Source organism: Martes martes (assembly GCF_963455335.1).
Source record: "Martes martes genome assembly, chromosome: 8".
Lineage (NCBI taxonomy): Eukaryota > Metazoa > Chordata > Mammalia > Carnivora > Mustelidae > Martes > Martes martes.
This window is the reverse complement of record NC_137895.1, coordinates 40,224,828-40,245,946: the sequence shown is the minus strand read 5'-3', so window position 1 is coordinate 40,245,946 and position 21,119 is coordinate 40,224,828. Positions and strand designations below refer to the sequence as shown.

The window sequence follows — 21,119 nt, the reverse complement described above, 5'->3', positions numbered from 1 at the left end:
AGTTGAGAATTCTTTAAAATAGAGCCTGATAAAACTTAGAGCCTTTTAAATACCTAACTTCGAATTTCCAAAAGATGGCAGAGTTTAATTCTATTAAATATTTAAATAAATGGTGCCAGAAACATTACATTTCAAGCAGATATTTATTATATTTTTCTTCTCTTCTATACAAATGGATAGATCTGCCTTTATTTTTGTTAAAAATAATATGAATACAAAAATTAAGTATTAAGGTATTTTATATCTCCTCTGCCCATTAGAAGTTGTCACTTTAACTTAGGGAGAGCAGATCTATCTGATTTCCACCTATGACTCTTCTGCATTTGAAATCACAGTGAAAGTCTAGTCAGTTGCACACGGAAGCAAAAACTACCATAGCGGTAGGTAAACAGAACCTACAGGGGAATTACGTCAACAAATGACTTAGTCTACCTGCTCATAATCCTGTCACTAAATTATCACCAAACATGTTACAATAGTAGACCTCTGGTCACCTTTGGTTGGCCTTTTCCAATAAGTTAAGCATCAAATATGTGTGACAAAAATTTTATTTTGTGAAGTTTAGAGAACCATTTTTGTTGGATGTGTAATTTGGAGGTTTTGTTTGCATTATGTCCTTAGGGGTTTTCTTTGTTTTAACAGCATGCAGCTTGACAGAAATACACTACCCAAAAAGGGACTAAGGTAGATATTTCTCTCAGCACCATTGCTGCCTTTGTCTGTTGTTACGTAAACTTTGTGTGCAGTCTCTCTCCCTCTTTCTTTCTTTGTTTGCAATGAGGTATCTGCCATTGAGGATGGCATCAATTTTAATCCTAACATTTTCTCTGGCCTAAGGAGTTGGTGAGATAAGCCTCTGGTTAGAGATACCGGTAGGGGTCAAGACTAATAAGTAAATTAAATCCAGTCTAATGTCATTATTTGGGGAGCAGCAATTTTTGGTAGATTTCAGAACTCACTTCTATAAATTAAAATAAAATTAACTTCCCTAACGTTTGCATCTTGGAGGCATATGCTTGCAAAACCTCAACCCATATAGTCTACAGATGTGGCCAGTTAATGTTGAAAGGTTGAAGGATGCTCTAATTTGAATCAAAGAAAATATATTTTCATCATCAGAGGACAAATACTATAATTAAGGTATGAATTTTTAAAGAATCCTTTTGGTAAAAACTCAAGAGTTTTCATTTCGGTTTTTCAGGAGTGCTAGTCCATTTAGATAATGAATTAGTCTAGGATAACATAATAATCTCAGAGTCATCATTCAGTTCATCATAAAAACTAAAATGAAAATTTAATCCATGGCCTTCCTTTACTATACAATTTAATCTGAGGAGAGGATTAAAATGAATGACTAATAGAGGTATAACATATCTGAACTTAATGAGTCAACTGTTCTTTGATGTTAAGAATTTACTTACTCTGGTGAAAATGAGCACTGGCCAAATAGGTCTTTCCCTGTTATCCTTTTTCTCGCCAGTCCCTTAATAATAGGAAACAGCTTGCAATTATTCCATTTCAAGATTTTGTTTCAGAAATTTATTTTCTACTAAAATGAGCCCATTTTTTTCCTTTTTTTTTAAAAAAAAATCTAGACATAATGTCAAGTGCCATTTTAACCAAATAAATGTGGTATTTTTTAATGTTTTCCTTTTTTTTTTTTTTTTTTCCGAAAAAGATCTGTCAATTTGTGTTCCATTTCCTATGCCTTTCTGTGGCCATCACTCCAGTTCCCTTGGCTCCTGGCCTAGCACTGTCTACCATATTTAGTCTGTGCTTTCACCCTCTTCACATCCTTCCAAGCACTGTGCTTTTGAGTCCTTCTCAATTAACTTGGCTGTCTGCTCATTGCTTATGATTTTCAACTACATATCTCACAGAAGCATAATTTTCCTTTCAAAATCCTTTATTTTTTTTCCCTGTGAGATTCACACAGATGGTGTCAGATCATCTGGAAGAACTAAGCAATTATAATTAGATTCAATCTGTTTGAGAATGTTGTTCAGTCTGAATAGTAAGCTCCTCTCGATTGTTTCCTTGTCCTGGTATTGCCTTGCCCCTGTAGATGTGCTTCAGTGTCTTAGCTGTGCTGTTTTGCAGATACACCCCATCATCTCGGCAGGCCAACCAAGAAGAGGGCAAGGAGTGGCTGCGCTCCCATTCCACCGGAGGGCTGCAGGATGCTGGCAACCAGTCCCCTCTGCTCTCCCCTTCCGCCATGTCATCTTCTGCCACAGGAAAATACCACTTTTCCAACTTGGGTAAAATATTCTAAACACCATTTCATCTTGTTCCTTTGACCATCTGCCCTCACAGGAGCACTGCGATCTCTCCATAAAACATGTTATAAAACATGTTCACTTAAGGAAAAGATAAAGACACCTTAAGAGTACCTTTCATTTGTTTGATGGCTGGCTAGTCACAAAACACTTTCCAAAGGTTATGCAGTTTATTGCTCGTTACAATGAGCAACGATTTGACATTGGTACTACTGCTGTGATTTTACAGTCTAGGATCCAGAGGCAGAGAGAGGTCATTTCACTCACAAAAAGGTCTCACCATTCATAAGGGGCAGAGGCAGTAATTGATCCCAGAACACCTGACTTCAAGTTTAGGGGTTTTTCTCAGAGTCCTCTTAAAAAACAGCAGAACATCTTCTTGTTTTTTGCTTAAAAACAAGCAAATTTGCTTGTTTTTAAAAACATTTAAGAAAAAATTAGCTTAATTTTTTTTAAATCCTTAACAAAATTCATCATACTTTTGTAGAAAAACAAAATATAAATAATTAAGAAGAAGGAAAAAGTAACTCTGTGACTCTAAGATTACTTTTTTACAGGTAATCAAAATGAATAGCATTTCAAAACTCTCATTAAAATGAATGTGAATATTCCCTGTGAACATTTTTTGATAAGTACAAGGAAAAAAAGTGACAAATTTAGCCATTGCATTACTTTGTGCTTAACATCATTTGTATGAAGTATAAAATCATTTGTATAAATGTCACAGAAAACATAGGGAAGAGTGACAAAGTAATGAAAGAAGTCTAAACATGCCAGTTCTAATTTAATAGATCCAATGCTTTTAAAATTAGATTTCTATTCTATAAAATCACATATAAAGTAGTCTCATTATTATTATTATTTTGCTTCAACCATTTTTCTAGTAATAGACCCACCAGTTGTCCAAATTCTTGAATAGTTTGGGCTTTTCAACTTTTTCAATCCTAAAGGACACTCAGCTCTTTCTTTTCTCTTGTAATTCTTCCTGCTTTACAGAATAAAGCTTTGGCAATAGAAAACAGTTATTTTGGTCATGGGTCCATATGAGCTAATGAATTCCTATTAAATACCAAGTTTTTGCTGCTACACCTTCACAGGGAGACACTTATTTGCCTCATAATGAAAACAGATGATATAGCCTTTACTTATAATTGTAATTATAAAACATAGCAAGAAGCTTAAAATTTTAACTTCAAAAACTAAATGGAAAATGTTTTTTATAAACTCATAAGAATATGAAATTAACTCTAATTTTATGCAGCATTTGAAACAAAACCAAACCACTTGGAGTGATGAGTTTGCTAGATACCCTCTGTCTCCTGTCAATCTTTTCAATACCTGACATTAATTTGACTAACTGAATTCTTACCCCCACTATTTTCTCATTTATATTGTTTTGATTAAATCCATCTGTTCCATTATTATTTGGAAAAAAAATGCTCACCACTTACTATGTCTGACCTTGGCAAAGTCAATTTCCTCATCTGTGAAATGGATCCAAAATACCTAGGTTTTATTATGGGGGACTGATTTATGTGTACTGAGACTGATTTATGTGTACCAAGAGAGTATAAGACTTAAAAGACCTTGTTACCTCATCATTTTTATCAGAAACCATGCCTTATGTTATCAGAAAATAGCAGTATAATTCAAATTGGTCTTACTGCCTCTACCATCATTATCAACATTTTTACCCATTGGGACTTAGAAAGGAAGACCTTCCCATACATGTCAATACATTCTCATGTGCTCATCCAAATTTTATAAGCATACATGGCTTAAAATCAGGTGTTCTGAGATCTCTATACTGTGTTATTTTAAAGAAAAAATGACCCATTTTAAAAACATGAAATTTATTTTTTATTGCAGGGCACCTGGGTGGCTCATTTGGGCATCAGACTCTTGGTTTCAGCTCAGGTCATGACCTCAGGGTCATGAAATCAAGACCTGTATGGGGCTCCACACTCAGCACAGAGTCTGCTTAGGATTCTCTCTCCCTCTCCCTGTGCCCCTCCCCTCACTCATGTGCTAGCTCACTCTCTCTCAAATAAATCTTAAAAAAAAAAAACAAAAAAACACACTTTTTATTGATTTCCAGATCACCAGAATTTATATTTACTAGGTAAGACAGTTGGTACTATTAAACTGTAATCATAACTAAAGATTATTTTATTATTAAATTTTAAAAACGTATCATAGAATTTTTTAATGAGTATGGATAGCATTGTCTTGCAGTTCACTTTGGTCATCATTTGTCTTCAATTTGATCATTATCTCTTCTGAATGATCAGCAAGTGATTACTTAGTAGTAATTACAATAGGTGTGTTTTCTTTATCCTTTTTCCTTATTATAATATGTTAATACATAAAATTTTTAGAAATATTACTGTAAAAAGTCCTATATAATGAACAGAAACTTAAGATCACTTCAGTTACCTCATTATTGGTAGAGTAGCATGAGTAAACTGTGGTTTGTGTGTAGTTCTTGGGGTAGGTATGATCCCTGCAATAGAACCATTCTACTCAAGAAAGCAAATCAGAACATAACTTATGTAAATAAAATACATCTTTGTTTGAAATTTTGTTTACTGTTGGTCATAGTCTTCGTGAGGCATCTTATAACTGGCTGAGACTTATTGTCACCTTCCCATGAGTGACAGTTCCTCAGCTTCATTTTCTCCTTGCTGTAAGGGTTAGTACGTAAAAGTATTACTGTCAGCCTCTCACCTAGGAGTTCTATATATTTGTTGGATCCTCTTGCATACAGAGTATTGTTTAAACAACTTTATGAAGAAATTTCTGTGTTTTTGCGCCCAAGTGTTCCTCCACCTTGAGTGCCCTCCTACTCCTCTCTCCATATTCACCTTTCAAGCTATTGAGAATTAACCCTCTTCTTCTATATTCATGAAAGAATAGAATCTCAGAGACGGGAGACACCTACCTCTGGTTCAATTATTCAACTACTAGTTAAATACTTATGATATCTCTAGCTTCTTCTCTAAACCCTCCCATGACAGAAACTACTGAATCTAGATATATCACACTTTTGAACTTCCTCTTTTAAAAAAATCAAATTTTCTTGAGTGCTACCTAGTTTCTAGTGATAGTCCCAGATTCCACAAAATAAGTTAAAAAAAGGTTCCATGTGAATATTCTTATTTTAAAACAATGTCATAAACTCACTAGCTAACATGTCTAGATATAGTAGCAAAGAGAGACCTGAGGTATTTAAAAACCCACTCCATATTTCTATCGGGTCCATTCTTCCCAAATCCCCAAAATCAACATTTAATTTAATAAAAACAGGGTCTTTGCTCTGAAATATAATTTAAGACAAAGTCAGCAGACCCCTTTTTCCTAATACATGGTCATATCTTTATCTCTCATTTTTAGAAATTTTGCTGTGTCTCTAAGCTTTGAATGAGTCCGGAGGTCATTTATTCTGCCGTTTCAAAAAATTGTAATTCATGATGAAACTGAAGGGTAGAGATTGAGACATTTGCCTGAAGCAAATGGAAAGCAAAGCCAGTATAGAATCCCTGTGCTAATTTGTGTACCATTGCAGAAATTCTTTGTCCATCATATTTTTGTCCTCTGTTGTATAATTTTTCTTCCTTTCAGTCACCTCTGCTAGTAGCCATTGTTGAAGTTAGGGCCATGCCAAATATATCTTTCTATTCAACCACTGACCCCAAAAAGCAGAACTGTCATAGACATTAACATAACTGAACATTCTTAAATAGCATGGATGTAGTTTCAATGGAGAAGCTATGAAAACTGTTTGTAAATGCAAACTCTTCACTTTAAAATTCACCCTAATGGGGCCTCTGGGTGGCTAAGTAGGATAAGCCTCTGCCTTTGGCTCAGGTCATGATCTCAGGGTCATGAGATTGAGCCCTGCATCAGTCTCTCTGCTCAGCAGGGAGCCTGCTCCCCAACCCCCCACCTGCTGCTCTGCCTACTTGTGATCTCTCTCTCTCTGTCCAAAAAAAAAAAAAAAAATCACCCTAATCCTCATTATTTCTTGGATGATTTAAGTCACATGTTTTGAAATTATAAAAGGACTATTTACTTGGATAAATCTGCAACCATTATGAAAAGCCAAATAGTGAGTGAAATGACCTTCTAACTTCTAGATACATATTAACATAATACATTTACAAATGTGTTGAATACGCCATTCATTTAGCAAAGAGACAGTCCATACTGTGGACATAGAATAGGATGATTTACTCTAATCCAGGTGCTCTAAACATAAACATTCAAGTCTAGAATGTCCTTCGGTATATCTTCTGGCAGTTGGTTAGCAATCAAATTGAACTAGTCAATGCTGGCTGACGGAATGTACCTGAAAGATGTCTCTCTCCCTCCCTCCCACTCTCTCCCCTAGCTCTCTCTCTCTCTCTCTCTCCTCACTCTCCCCCTCTCTCCCTTCCTCTCTTCACTCTCCCATCTTTCCCATCTCTCCCCCCACTCCCCTCACTCCCCTCACTCTCCCTCTCTCTTCCTCACCCTCCCTTCTTTTCTTCTTTCTATCCTTCCCTCCGGGTTTTCTTCCTTCCAACAGATTGCCTAGTTTACACATCCACAATTTCTTTCATCTTTTATTGTATTTCATATATGCACACACAGATATAATTCTAAATCTTGCATTTCTTTCCTTTTTCTTGTCCTTTTTAAAAATTTTTTTAAATTTATTTTTTCTTTTTTTAAGATTTCATTTATTTATTTGACAGAGAGATCACAGGCAGGCAGAGAGGCAGGCAGAGAGAAAGGTATGGGGAAGCAGGGTCCCCACCTAGCAGAGAGCCCGATGCGGGGCTCAGATCCCAGGACACTGGGATCATGACCCGAGTTGAAGGCATAGGCTTTAACCCACTGAGCCACCCAGGTGCCCCTTGTCCTTTTTTTCATTCCAATCTACAACCGCGCTATCAGAGTGTTGTTCTGTGTGTGAATTCATCAAAACCTATAAAACATCCAGCATAGTGTCTGGAAAATAGAAGATATTCCCTTTCATTTGCCTCACAGTATATATGCCTCTTATTTTACATTGTTTTGAAAGCCAGTCATTATATTAAAAAGAAATGTAATTCCCATGTCAAAGAAAAAAATAGCAAATTTTGAAAGGATAATCACTCATTCTAAACCAGTGACATGCATTCCCCAAGTTTTTGAAAGTACCCACAGGTTTTGTGATGGCATAAGAGGTTCCTGCCTGCCTCCTCACATTTCTGTAACAACTTACTTTTCTTAAATATGAACATTTGTGATACATATCTTTCTCAATTTTGTGCTTTGCTTTTGTTCCACATTTTAAGATGGTATTGCTTCTGAAGCAGGTGTACTTTCAGTCAGCCACATCTTTCTTTAAATTCATAATTATCAGTTGGCCTAAAAAGCTGAGTGTTATTAGAACTCTTTGGCAATGAACCCTAAGTAAATAAATTCTTGTTTCAAATTATGAACATGAGGTACTGCTTGGGAAACACAACAGGTTTGTGACATTAGACAGTCTTCCCTCTGGGACTCTGGTCTTAGATGCAGTAGAAGAGTTCAGTGTAATTAACCTGACGTTGAGCTATAAACCACATATATTACATTTCATTTAAAGAAAAATTTCATATTCTTCTTTTATAACTAACTCTGATAATAATGATGGTGCTGACCATGGACTTACATAAAATTCAGAACTCACAACGATGAAAGTCTTTGTCTGGAAGCTTCAAAAGGGTCTTCGTGGGACATTTAGGTTTCTTGTGTTTTCTTTTTGATTTTGTTTTTTCCATTAAAGAGGTGCATTCTTCTTGAAAAGAAACCTACAGAGTCTACGCAGGCAATCTTTTCTTCATAATCTCCAGCAGGATATACCATGCTGTTGTATTTCTGGCATGAACAATAGAGGTTGCTTGGCATCTTTGTTTAATATTGCTTTAGAAATAGACATACTGCTGGCCTTGAAAGTGTTAGAGAAAAGAGGGACTCTCCTAAAACTGTTCTTGAACATTTCAGGGGCAGACTGTCAGCCTACCTTCAATAGAGACACCCATTAAATTCACGTTTCCGTAGAATTGGGATCACATTCTCATTTTCCAGCAGCCGACTGTTTTCATCATCCAAGCCCCAGAATAATGAGTCTATGTGTGCTTTGTTTTTCAGTGAGCCCGACCAATCTGTCTCAATTTAACCTTCCTGGGCCCAGCATGATGCGTTCAAATAGCATCCCAGCCCAAGACTCTTCCTTCGATCTCTACGATGACTCCCAGCTTTGTGGGAGTGCCACGTCTCTGGAAGAAAGGCCACGTGCCATCAGTCATTCAGGCTCATTCCGAGACAGCATGGAAGAAGGTAGGCGTAGGGGGAAATAAAGATGGAGTTCCTTTATTTAACTCAAAGATGAAAACTGTCACATCAGTCGCCATCACAAGGATTCCTGTAGAGTAAATAAATGAGTAAGTGTAACTCTCATTTAGGGAGCCCTGAAGCTTGAAGAGGTTTTAGTCTGCATTACCTTCTGTTTCTTTATGCATTTGGAAATATGCCAGAAATTGTGTAGATTAATACTTGGTTATAGAACAGTTCAGAACAAATCCGCTGTTCTCATACAGAAATCCTCATTATTTTAGAGACGGTTTGCTCTGGTGTGTCCAATATCAGAGCCAGTGTTTTGTTTGACATCTCGGTTAAAGAATCATAAAGATACATAAATCAGAAAAATTACCTTATGAAACTACCACACATTGCCAGCTTGTATTCTCAGAAACTCCCTCTGGTGTTGGTTCTTGTTATCATATCATATTAGAATTCATATCATGTCTACTTTTTGCCTTCTAAGTTTCATTTTCTTATCCAATGTAATAAGGTTCTACGTGAATACTTTATAATAGTTCTATTCGAAAAACTCAGGAGACTTAATTGATGTTCAAATGTATGTAATTTTTTAAACTGTATAACTGCAGGTGTGAAATTTGATAATTAATATTTGGGAGATTTTCCTCTTCGATTTAATGAATGATTTTTAAAAGTATCCATAAAGAAAAATTGTGGCACATATACTGTAAAGCCTATCAGCTAAGAATAAAGTAAAGGTAAACATAAAAGTTTAAATTGATCAGAATAAAATCAGACATTTTTATCTTTGGGGTAAATACCCAGGAGTGCAATTTCTTGCCATCTGCAAGGGTGTGGATGAAACTAGCGCGTATTAAGCTAAGCAAAATAAGCCAATCGAAGGAAGATAATTATCATATGATCTCACTCATATGTGGAATTTTAGAAACAAACCAGAGAAGCATAGGAGAAGGGCGGGAAAAATAAAACAAGACATAATAAGAGAGGGAGAAAAACCGTAAGAGACTTTTAACCATAGGAAACAAACAGCTGCTGAAGGGGATGGGGTAACTGGGTGAGGGGCATTAAGGAGGGCACATCATGTAATGAGCACTGAGTGTTATATAAAACTGAAGAATCACTGACCTCTACCTCTGAAACTAATAATACATTATATATTAATTGAATTTAAATAAAATTAAATTAAATTTTAAAAAAGAACAAAATCAAACATGAAATCAGCCAACTATCCTAGTCTTTAATGATTATGTATAAAAGAAAGGACTCCAGATCCTGAAATATATCAAGTTTTAAGCCTCTGATCATCCATTTATTTGTGGTCTAAACTTTGGCCAATTTCTTAACTTTTATCAGTCAGTGCTGATTCCTGCATCTGTAATCTCACAGGTTTGTCATGAAAATGAAATGAGGGAGTAGTTCTGTTCCTTTCACTTTCTCCTTCTACTTTCTTAAAGGCTCTTCTGATTAAAAGTTTAGATAGCTATGAACATTGATTTCATGTTTTCAGGCCACTGCTGTCCATTTAATCTGCTGACACTAGATCGGTTGACCATCATTGCCACTACCTTTTGGGATATTAACTGAACGACTGTGTTCATCATGACAGTAGATTACACCCTGGGAGTCTACTGATTGTGGCAGACTAGATGGACAAAATTGAACTAATTGGAAATGTAAAGTCATGGCTTTTTTGAGACGGTTCTATCACTCTCTTCACAGACTGGCATCTTATAATACCGTAAAAATAATTTGCTATGCATACTGATGGCTCTTCTAGAGTGCCTCGTTTACAGATGGAATGCTCTTCATATGCTTGGGAAAGTCTGGCCTTCTGTGTACGAGGTTTAAATAATCTCAATTACTGAACACCAGCCTGAGTGGGCAAGATGGCTTTCTGATGCCCATACACTGAACACTGAACACTGAACTATTTTAATTCTTACATTGTGGTCTACAATCAAGGGATTATTGAACTAGTGAGGTAGAAGGGGCTTTACTGATGCCCTCTCTGCTCAATGATCACCGTGAAGATAAAGAAACAGCCACACACTAGGAGGTTATAGACCCATAAATAGCAAGTAGCAGCAACAGACCAGAAATGGGATCTCCCGATTCATTGTCCACCTGCCTTCTGCACACCATGCCAAAAATCTTAGTGCAGTCTGGTGCATACTTAGTGCATACTGTTGTTGGAGGTTGAAAGAATGTGGAATTGTATTTGTATTGTGTTCTTTAGATGACTAACATTTTGCCCACCTCACAGGGAGTAGTGGTAGTTGCTTGAGCAAGATATCTGGGAGTTGTCCTTCATTACTCTTTTGACCACATGTTTATATTAAGTCAGTTTTAAAGAGGTTCTTCCTGGTGTCCCTCAAAGTCATCCCTATCTTTTGAGACACACTGCCACAATCCTACACAGTTTTCCCAGTCGCCTCCAGACCAGCTTGTGAGCATCTCTCACATACCCTTGCAGTACTAGAGAGTATTTTTTACTGTATTGTAATCATCTTCTTAGTTGTATGCCTTTCTACTTTTTTTTTAAGCTCCTAGGATTGTGTCATCATTTTTATAGTCCCAGAAACTAGGAAGGGCCTGTCACGTTGGGTGGGCCCAACTAATGTTTGTTGAATGGATGAATATTCAGAAATAACTTTACCCCACAGTGAAAAGAGGAAGGACTTTTCTACAAATATAATTAAGCACACTTTTACTGCCCTTTGGGCTTAACACATCAGATGTGCAGAAATATAAAACAGTCTATCAATTGTTTAAAATGGTATTTTGGTATACCTCAGTAAAAGACAGTATGCAATTTCCATTCTTAATTTCAGTGAGACACCACCTTGAAATAAGCATTTTTTCTATGATTAGACGTACAAAAGAAACAATAATTTTCCATTTAAAAGAGCATAATCAACTCATCACAGATAATGTTGAAATAGCAAGTTCAATAAAATGCTTATTCCCCTGAAAGCATACAGTGAAAACAGTGAAAATGGATCTCTGTTGTGTACAAATGAAATAAATAAATAAAACACATAAAGCTTTTTTTTTTTTTAAGTTTAAAAGTTTTTGGCAACTTTATTTTAGATTTCCATGATTTTCTGGTAATTTATTCTGTGGAAGTTTACTATAACTTTAAATAAACCCACAGTCTTCTCAAAGGGCTTGTGTTTGTCCAATCCTCTCTAACGTGATGAAGGAGGTATTTTAGGGGGACAGTTGTGGGACCTTCCCATGTCTCAACATTTTGACCTCGAAAAAATAACAGCAGAATTGCCCTCCGGTTCTTAGATCTAGCTGTCATTATTTTACTTCCCCGCCTCCTATTCTCCACTCTCCAGCAAAGATCTGCTGGTTCTGAGCTGACTTCATCATATCACCTCTTATTCTTTTTTGCTTTTTCCAGTTCATGGTTCTTCATTATCACTGGTCTCCAGCACGTCTTCCCTTTACTCAACAGTAAGTATCCGCTGTGAAAAGAAAGCTTCTACTGTTTCCAAGGACACAGATGATTCAGTAGATTGATATTGACACAGAAGTTACACGGTGAGATGAGGGTCTGTGCTGAGCGACCTCATATCCCATCCACTGACAGGAGCCGCTGGGCCAGTTCCTCTTTGGCCCACTTAGATATGCCTTCATTTGACTTTTGTGTACTTAGGAAAATCAGTGAGTGCATGAAAAACTGAATCTTGTAACACCTATTGGGGTATGACTGGGAATCCCTGAACCCATGTACTGGGCTGTACCATAAATTTGTGATGCTGACTAGTTTTCCTTGTTCAGATCTCTGACTGGTGATGGTCCTATGGTATTTTCTCTGTAAGAGTGATGTCTATTTATTTATTTTAAAGATTTTATTTATTTGTCAGAGAGAGCACAAGCAGGGGGAGCAGCGGGCAGAGGGAGAGGCAGGTTCCCCACTGAGCAAGGAGCCTGAAGCAGGACTCGATCCCAGGACCCTGGGATCATGGTCTAAGCCGAAGGCAGATGCTTAACTGACTAAGCCACTCAGGCATCCCAAGAGTGAGATCTATTTAGTTTACTGAATTTCATTGGGACTTGAGCACAGTGAATAATCCTTAGTCCAGTACTGAAAGGTTCATAAAAAGTTCAGTCTTTGCTGTCACTGACCAATTAAGCGTGACGGGTAATACTAATTGTTTTACTCATGTCATTGGGTTTCAATGTTAGGGCCCTCCTTTTAGAAGCTCATCTTGCATAGTTACTGCTTTGGATAGTTACTCAAGATCAGACTACTGTTGGGAAAGACAATATTTTTCTCATCATTTCTCCTTTTAATTTGCCAATTACACTCTATAAATGAAAAAATCACAATTGTTATTTAAATTTGCTGCTTTGGCAAATGGATAAGAAGTGAGAAAGGTGAAATGTTTTGGAAAAAAACAGATAAAAGAAATGTGTTAATACTGAGTGTCCCTCCTAACTGGCCCAAAGCCACTGCTTGTTGGGGCATGTGCTCTGACTTAAACCATTGTGGTTGAAGTCTCTGCTTAACATCAAAAGATGCAGCTTGAGGGGCGCCTGAGTGGCTCAGAGGGTGAAGCTTTGGCCTTTGGCTCAGGTCATGATCTCAGGGTCCTGGGATCAAGCTCCATGTCAGGCTCCCTGCGCAGTGAGGAGTCTGCTTTCCCCTCTGCCTCTCCCCTCCACTCGTGCTCTTTCTCCCTCTAAAATGAGTAAATAATTTTTTTTAAAAAGATGCAGATTGATTAAATATTTTAAATACGTGCAAAAATAGTATTTGGATAAAATTACCTTTATTTGGCCTGAGAAAAACTCAGGAAGAAAAGGAGCATGGGTTAAGGGAAGACAAATGGCCAATTAGTATGTAACCAGAGTCCACTAGAAAATTTTGTGATAATAAAAATGCTCTGTCATTGCACTGTCTAATACAGTAACCTCTGGCCACATGTGGCTGTTGAGTATTTGCAGTGTCTCTGGTGTGACGGAGGAACTGAATTTTTAAGTTTCATTAATTTAATTTTAAATAGGCACATGTGCCTAGTAGCTACTATATTGGATATTGCAGGTTTATAGGGAACAGAGGAGGGATGTTTAAAAAACTGTAGAAACTGTAAAAACCATCTGACTCTTGGTTTTGGCTCCGGTCATGATCTCAGGATTGTGAGATTGAGCCCCTCATTGGGTTCCATGCTGGGAATGGAGCCTTTTGAGATTGTTTCTCTTCCTTGGGGCACCTGGGTGGCTCAGTTATTAAGCGTCTGCCTTCTTCACAACCCCAGCATCCTGGGATTGAGCCCAAATTGGGCTCTCTGCTCAGTGGGAAGCCTGCTCCTCCCTCTCCCACTCCGTTTGTGTTCCCTCTCTCTCTGTGTCTCTCTCTGGCAAATAAATAAAAGTCTTAAAAAAAAAAAAAAGATTTTCTCCCCCCCCCCAATAAATAAATAAATAAGAGCAGATGTCAATCAGAAAGTATAAATGAGAAATATTGTAGGATCAGTATGATACAAAATGGGAACAGAGATTAAAATAAATTGATTATATATGTATACGTTTATGCCAAAATTTAGAAATGAAAATACCCTTGTGTTACATGTGAAAAGAATGGATTAGGTGATCAAGCCACATGAGAAGGTGATTTTTAGGATATTAGGGAATTCAAATAGTTGTACAGAAAATGATAGAAATTATATTCTTGAATTCATAAATAATCTAGAGTTAAACAATTAAAATAAATGCGTATTTGGAAGACTGATAAAGAGAAAAATCAGAGATAATGAGGAGTCATTTTGACTTCCATCCCCCGTTATCATGCACTGAGATTCCACTGGCAATGAGAAAATATCTGTGAAAGTACTTTTCAAACCATGAAGACAAAAGGCAATTTTATCATTATTTTTCACGCCTTTAAGGACTGTGGATCAAGATTCATTTGATTTGCATTCTTGCCTAACTCTATCAGTGGCTGTTGTGTGACATCAGGCAGACTGCTAAGTTTCTCTGGACTATACCTGTAAAATAAAATTAGAAAACAACCGCCAGATCTATCCCATCTATCCCGTGGGTCTCACATAATTATTAGAGAAGACCAGGAATATTGTATACCATAATTATAAAAATTAATATTATAAATTAAAATAATTATTAAAAATTATAAGAAATAAATATTGTATACCATAAATTATAAAAATTATGGTGTCCTACATGGCTCTAAGAGCACTGTTTATATCATAGTCTATGTGAATTGCTTCTTTTGAAGTTATGCAGTATATAGCTAACACAACTGTGCATGGCGTTCTTTCATAAAATAATTTAAGTGTTTGTGGGGAGAAAAAGTCCTTTTTTTTTATCTTTTGGTTCAAAGAAGAATATTAGGCTTAGGATGCCTGGCTGGCTCAGTCGGCTAGTATCTACCTTTGATTTAGGTCATGATCCCAGAGTCTTGGGATCAAGCCCACCAGGCTCCTTGCTCAGTGGGGAACCTGCTTCTCCCTCTGCCTGTCCCTCCCCCTGCTTGTGTGCCCTCTCTCTCATACCGACAAATAAATTAAATAAAATCTTAAAAACAATTTTGAACTTAATAACATTCTAAATTTAAAAAAAAAGAATATTAAGCTCTATCTGCTCTTATTAGGCAAAATACTGTTTTCATGAACCATGAGTATGAACCTTGTTTACTCTAACATCATGTATATAGCTTATAGAATTATATATTTGCTGTATGTATTTTCACTTAGCAATAATAAAACTAATTACGATGGCTTGTTGCAAAGAACATTTACCTATAAACTCATCAATCTAACAAATCTCATTGGAAGGACTCTTCCCCTGTAGATCTTTTAAAGCTTCTGTCATTAAGAGTTAGGTAAATTTTCTGGAGTATCTTGTTATAAAGTTGAGTATATCACCTTACAGAATTCTGAACAGAAAGATTGCAGGAATTTGCATATTGGTTGGAAATCACAGGCCTAATTTCATCTGCCAAGTTGTTACCTTTGGCAAACTTAAGAGTTTGTGTGCTTGTGTTTAAATCCAAGCCAACACTGTGAAATCTGGAGCTTTTATCTAAAAATGCAAATTGCTAAATTCTTTTAATGTAATCAGAATATGGAGCAACACTGAGGTTAAATTCCTCCAGGTTTACCGTCACTTGGCATCACCCCCTTTAGGTGTTGGCCTGTCTTCTCAGGCTGGTTCCTGCCTCTGCCGCCTCTTCTTTTCTTACTCAGTTTGGGTTCTTAGTTATGACTGTGCTGTTGCTTTTCTCATAGGAAAGACCTACTCCTTATTATCCATATCTCTATGAAAAGTGGGGAAAATAGGCTGAGGAAGGCTGTGTGATTTTTCTTTTTAATTCTAGAGCTCTTTTTTTATTCTTTATATTCCTGGCCCTTTGATCCTTGCAGTAAATAGGTTCTTTCTGACTGATTATATACTAAAAACTTTATTGAATCTGTTTTGTACTTGGAATCTAATTTATAGTAATAAGAGCAGGGGCCCTATTTGGTTCATTAACATATTTCTTAATACACGGCTAATGCTGAAGGAAATTTTTTTTTTAGTAGCTTTGAATGGGTTAATGAATGGTCAATTAATGGTTTATGGAATAAAGAATCATCTGATGTATTTTTATTTAGGCAAAATGTTTTATACTGTCTACCATCCTCAGGACATTGAGCTTGGTTCAAAACCATCATTTAAAAATGGCAAGTAATCACATTCCATCATCATTAATCCCAAGCCTAAATTGCTGAAAGATATATAATGTTAATATTCCGCCACACTGCTTCAACTTGATGATAACGCCTTACCTAGTATTAATAGCCACAGGGTATGAACAGAGGCAAAGATTAAGGAAAAAGATAGTTCTGAAAACACAGTGACAAGAAAAGTCATTATTATATATAATACCTATAGAATTAATATATAATGGTTATGCTTATGAGTAGCTTATATAACTTACTTGAGGCTATTTTAATGAGAAAATATGATATCTTCTTAACTTTTTTGTTAAGTAGAACACATTGCTTTTTTTTAAACATACAAATTATTTATTATCAGTTTTATATAATCCTGGTAGGACTTGGAGCAGGATTTGGGCAGAATATAGTGGCAATAAACATGTGAAGTTCTAGGGAAAACAAATAGTCACAGATAATTGTACCATATGTCTTAAGGCAAACAACTTCCAACTTTCTTTTGCTTTAAGATGAAATTTCTATCTTAAAATGAGTTCTCTACTTCTGATTTAGAAACAAACTGTATCTAAAACCTTAAAATTATTAGAATTAAAAAAGTAAAATCTTCCCTTAAAAATTAAAGTTGGGATGTAAAATATTCAAGTCTTATGTTAGCATTGATTTTTCTTGATTTTTATTATTTTATTTTATTTTAAAGATTTTATTTATTTACTTGACACAGAGAGATCACAAGTAGGCAGAGAGGCAGGCAGAGAGAGAGGGGGAAGCAGGCTCCCTGCTGAGCAGAGAGCCTGATGTGGGGCTCGATCCCAGGACCCTGAGATCATGACCTGAGCCGAAGGCAGAGGCTTTAACCCACTGGTGCCCCTAGCATTGATTTTTAAAACGGTTTCCTAATAAAGGCTATTAGGATTCTACTGTTTAACTACTCTATTATTTAAATACTACATTATTAACTATACATTATTTGTAAGAGTAGAGAAAATATAGGAAAGAGAACACTCAGGAAATGGTTATGCATAAAAATATCTTTTTATTTATTTTCCTTTGTTTTATTTTATGTTTTCTGTAGAAAAAAAGCAGGGTGCGGGGTATAAAAAGTAGTTCAGGTACTTCTGCATCAGTTAACCAGGAAATATCCCCAAAGGAGAGATAGGAAATAAGAGATTTTTTTTTTTTTTTTGCTTTGAAATGGCTCAAGGGAGCAGGCAGATTTGTAGTGTTCAGCAATATTATTCATTCTCCAGCTTTTTCCAGAGTAAGGGAGCTTCCCAAATGTAATGGTGCACATAACTCATTTTCTGGCGTTTTGCAGCCCAGCACAAAGAAGAAAAACAGAGCTAGGAATTTTCTGCAGCTGAGTCCAAAACAGCCTGCGAGTTCCTCCAGCAGTCCTCATTGCCATAATGTGTATGACCCAAGATATTTGCCAGCCACTTTTATCACCATCTTGACACTGGGCATTTTACTGTTTTGCTGACTTGCAGCTCAGTAAACTTAATGAATCATCATTAGGGACGGTGAAAGAAGGTAGAAACTAATGAACTGATTTTCTGTGGCTATCAGTAGAGGTCAATATGTTCTCTCCAGCTTTATTTGGCATTTTTTTAATGATATGTAAATCACAGAGTGAAATTCTGACTCCCAAGTCTTGGCTGAAGATCTCCCTAATATCATGGAGTGCATTTTCTATTATATGTATGAAAAAAACTGATGTTTCCTTTTTTAGAGTATAATTTTATAACTACTTTTGTTTTTGTTGCTTATAATCTGAATCTTAGAGTAACATTGTCTTTAATTCCAACTTCGCTTTTTAGGCATGTTATATATCCATGAATCAAATGGCCTACATTTTCAATATATCATTTATATATAAGGAATCATTAATTTGCAACCCTAAAGGTTCCTATCATAATGATAATATAATAATACCATCATAATTATAATGTATAAATACAATGTAAGTATCAGTCATTGAGAATAATATAAAATAACATGTATTTTACTATCATATGTATTTTACTAGTCTTATGTTGGATCATAGTATCTTAATTATACAATGGAATGATTCATTTATACTTGTGGGGCAAAATGACATTAGTTATTTATAGATAATTTTTTACCTTTTGTCTTTTACAGGCTGAAGAAAAAGCTCATTCAGAGGTAAAGTTTGTAGCATGTTTGTATTTGACGCTTTGTTTACATTTGTGATGAAATGAATGTTTCCACCACTGGAGGGCTCTATGATACAGTAGCATAGCTCTCCCGTGCTGCTGATGGAAGAAATGCTCTAGTTGTTAAATGGTCTTTGTTATTTCCTCATAAAGAAAATGAAAGGAAGTTTTTAAAAGCAAGCCCTCCTCTCACATTCTAGAATGGAGTTTGAGATCAACAACTAACAAATTGCCTGTAGTACTAAGCACTCATTGAGTCTGCTGAATGAATGAATGTGTGGTCTTGCACATTTATTGTAGTCTCCTTTCCCCAGCGCCTGTGAGATTAACTGCATAGGATTATTGAAACTGTTGAATCTTAGGTACCAGACCTCCACAATAGAAGCTACCAGCAGCCCAGCCCATCAGTTTCATGCCAGAACTTTGCTTCTCTTATCGCCACTTTATGTCTACTGTGGTATATGGAACTAATCACACACATTTCACAACTACTTTGTCGCAAACATGTACAAATCAGATTGCAACCTGGAGAGAATATTCTTTTTATTTCCCTTTGCGAAATAATTGTCCTACCCAAGGAGAGCAGGACTTTAATTAGGCCTTTATTCAAGGTGAGGTAATGACTATTTGATTGGCTTACAGTGAGGCAATCAGACCACAGAGAAAATCAGTGTCTTGGCAGTAGCCTTTGCAAAGGAACTCCTTGCCTTACTTTGCTTTATGTAAAATTTGTGCCGTGTTTAAAAATATCAAAATAGTATTGATTATAGCAATTTGATCTTTATAATTGCTATACAAAAAAGTGAATATGTTTAGAAAAAAAACCCTAGATTATTTTATTTACATGGACAGGACAACACTTCTAATTTGGTTATAATATGGTTACTGAGGTATTCAAATGTTGCCTATTTGCCTGATTAGTACTTCTCTGACTTCTCCTTGAATCATTCCTCCCCTTAATGGGTCATGTTTTTTTTTTTTTTTTTAAATAATTTACATTATTAAAAGATTTCCTAGATTACATTATAAAGGATCTTATAATAGATACTATTAATTTGAGAAAGGCTCTTTGGACTTGTATTGGTTTAAGATAAAATAGATGGTCTGTTTTCTGGGACTATCTGTGGTCATCATTCAAATGCAAGTCAAGTCCTATTTGGGGCTAGTGTATCTCCTTTAAAAAAAAAAAAAAAACAGGAACAAAATGGATTCACATTTGGTGAAATTATGTAAGTGTCCACAGTTTCTGCTTACAGCTTCAAGTCCACAACTTTCTTTGAGTTCCTCAATGTTGACTACCATTTCTTTTCCACAAAAGGGGGGGGGGCAGTTAATAAACTATGTCAGGAATGCTCTTTCAAACTGAGACAGTATCCCAAAAGTCCACCCACGGCAACAGAGACTTCTTTTTGCAGAAGTGAGAAGAATTAGAGTGCAATGTTTGGCATCTAAGTAACTAAGAGCCTTTGAGACCAGAATTCTACTTATAGACTTAGCCTCAGATGGTAGTCGATGTTTTACCCTTACTAATCTTTGTTTACACGTCTCAGCAACAGGAGGCATGCAGATTTATTTGCAGAAAGTGCTTATATTAACCATTTAAATGCGATATGAAATATTATCTTTATTTGGTTCAATTTTATTCCACTGTGAACTTAGCTAAAGAGGAAGGCAACTAGCATATTTATTTTGTTGGTTTATCTAATTATTTGAACAGTATTACTGAATTCCCCCTCAGTTTTAAACTATAGGTAATCTATAAAGTATTTGTTCTCTGAATTAATAATAACTCAATGAATAACAGGAATTATAATAAAGATTTGGGAAGGCTTCTCTTAGTGTTAGTCATTGAAACTCTACCTAATAAAATTATTTTCAAATATGGACTCAATATATCTGGAAATAAGCCAACTTTCAGTGACTCCAGGATAATCTACAGCTTCTGAGAAGTTGCCAGACTACAGAAAATTAAAATAAGCGTGCATCAAAAAAACTGAATTTTTTTTTTTTTTTGCTAAAACTCCATGCTAAACACCATGCTAGAATATTCAGTACTTTTTGCTAAAAGAAGACCTAGAAGAAATGTGTACATGTATATTTAGTTTTTAAAAAGAAAATATTTTACTGCCTGACTTTTAATATCACTAATTCCCAGAGCTAGAAGAATCAACAGAGAAAGTCAACTGATTCTAGAGCCAGGCAAGTGGAACCATGGACCAAGCAAGCATCCTTTAATTCGCACATTTGAGTCCTAACCTTGAACATAGTCACTTACCTCTCCTGACACGTGGCATTTGACTGTTACTATATATATAGCTAGTGTTCACATTTCTTTGGTTTTTCAGGAATTAGTGCTGATACACTAATTAAGACGTTGCATGAGCGAAATATAGTATTTGCTTTCTTGGATTGAATTCTTAGTTTTAAGGAAAAATCTAGCTTATTGAACTGATCTTTTTAAATTACACTCAGCAAATCCACAAACTGCGGCGAGAGCTGGTTGCATCACAAGAAAAAGTTGCTACCCTCACATCTCAACTTTCAGCAAATGTAAGTCACTTTTGATTATTTTTTGATATATTAAAACAGATTCGTATGTAGTAAATGGGATAATTTTGCAAACTTTA

General features: G+C 35.9%; 1 protein-coding gene across 1 annotated transcript in view; it reads left to right on the top strand.

Moving 5' to 3' along the window:
• The window catches only part of NAV3 (neuron navigator 3), a gene marked incomplete at its 3' end in the record, with an annotated part of 387,672 nt that overhangs the window by 303,278 nt on the left and 63,275 nt on the right, over nt 1-21,119 (top strand). The window contains exons 17-22 of the mRNA XM_080811183.1: nt 643-684; nt 2,101-2,261; nt 8,439-8,627; nt 12,040-12,092; nt 18,458-18,481; nt 20,965-21,042. Of these exons, the coding sequence (XP_080667309.1) occupies nt 643-684; nt 2,101-2,261; nt 8,439-8,627; nt 12,040-12,092; nt 18,458-18,481; nt 20,965-21,042 (547 nt within the window). The remainder of the gene's footprint in view (nt 1-642; nt 685-2,100; nt 2,262-8,438; nt 8,628-12,039; nt 12,093-18,457; nt 18,482-20,964; nt 21,043-21,119) is intronic.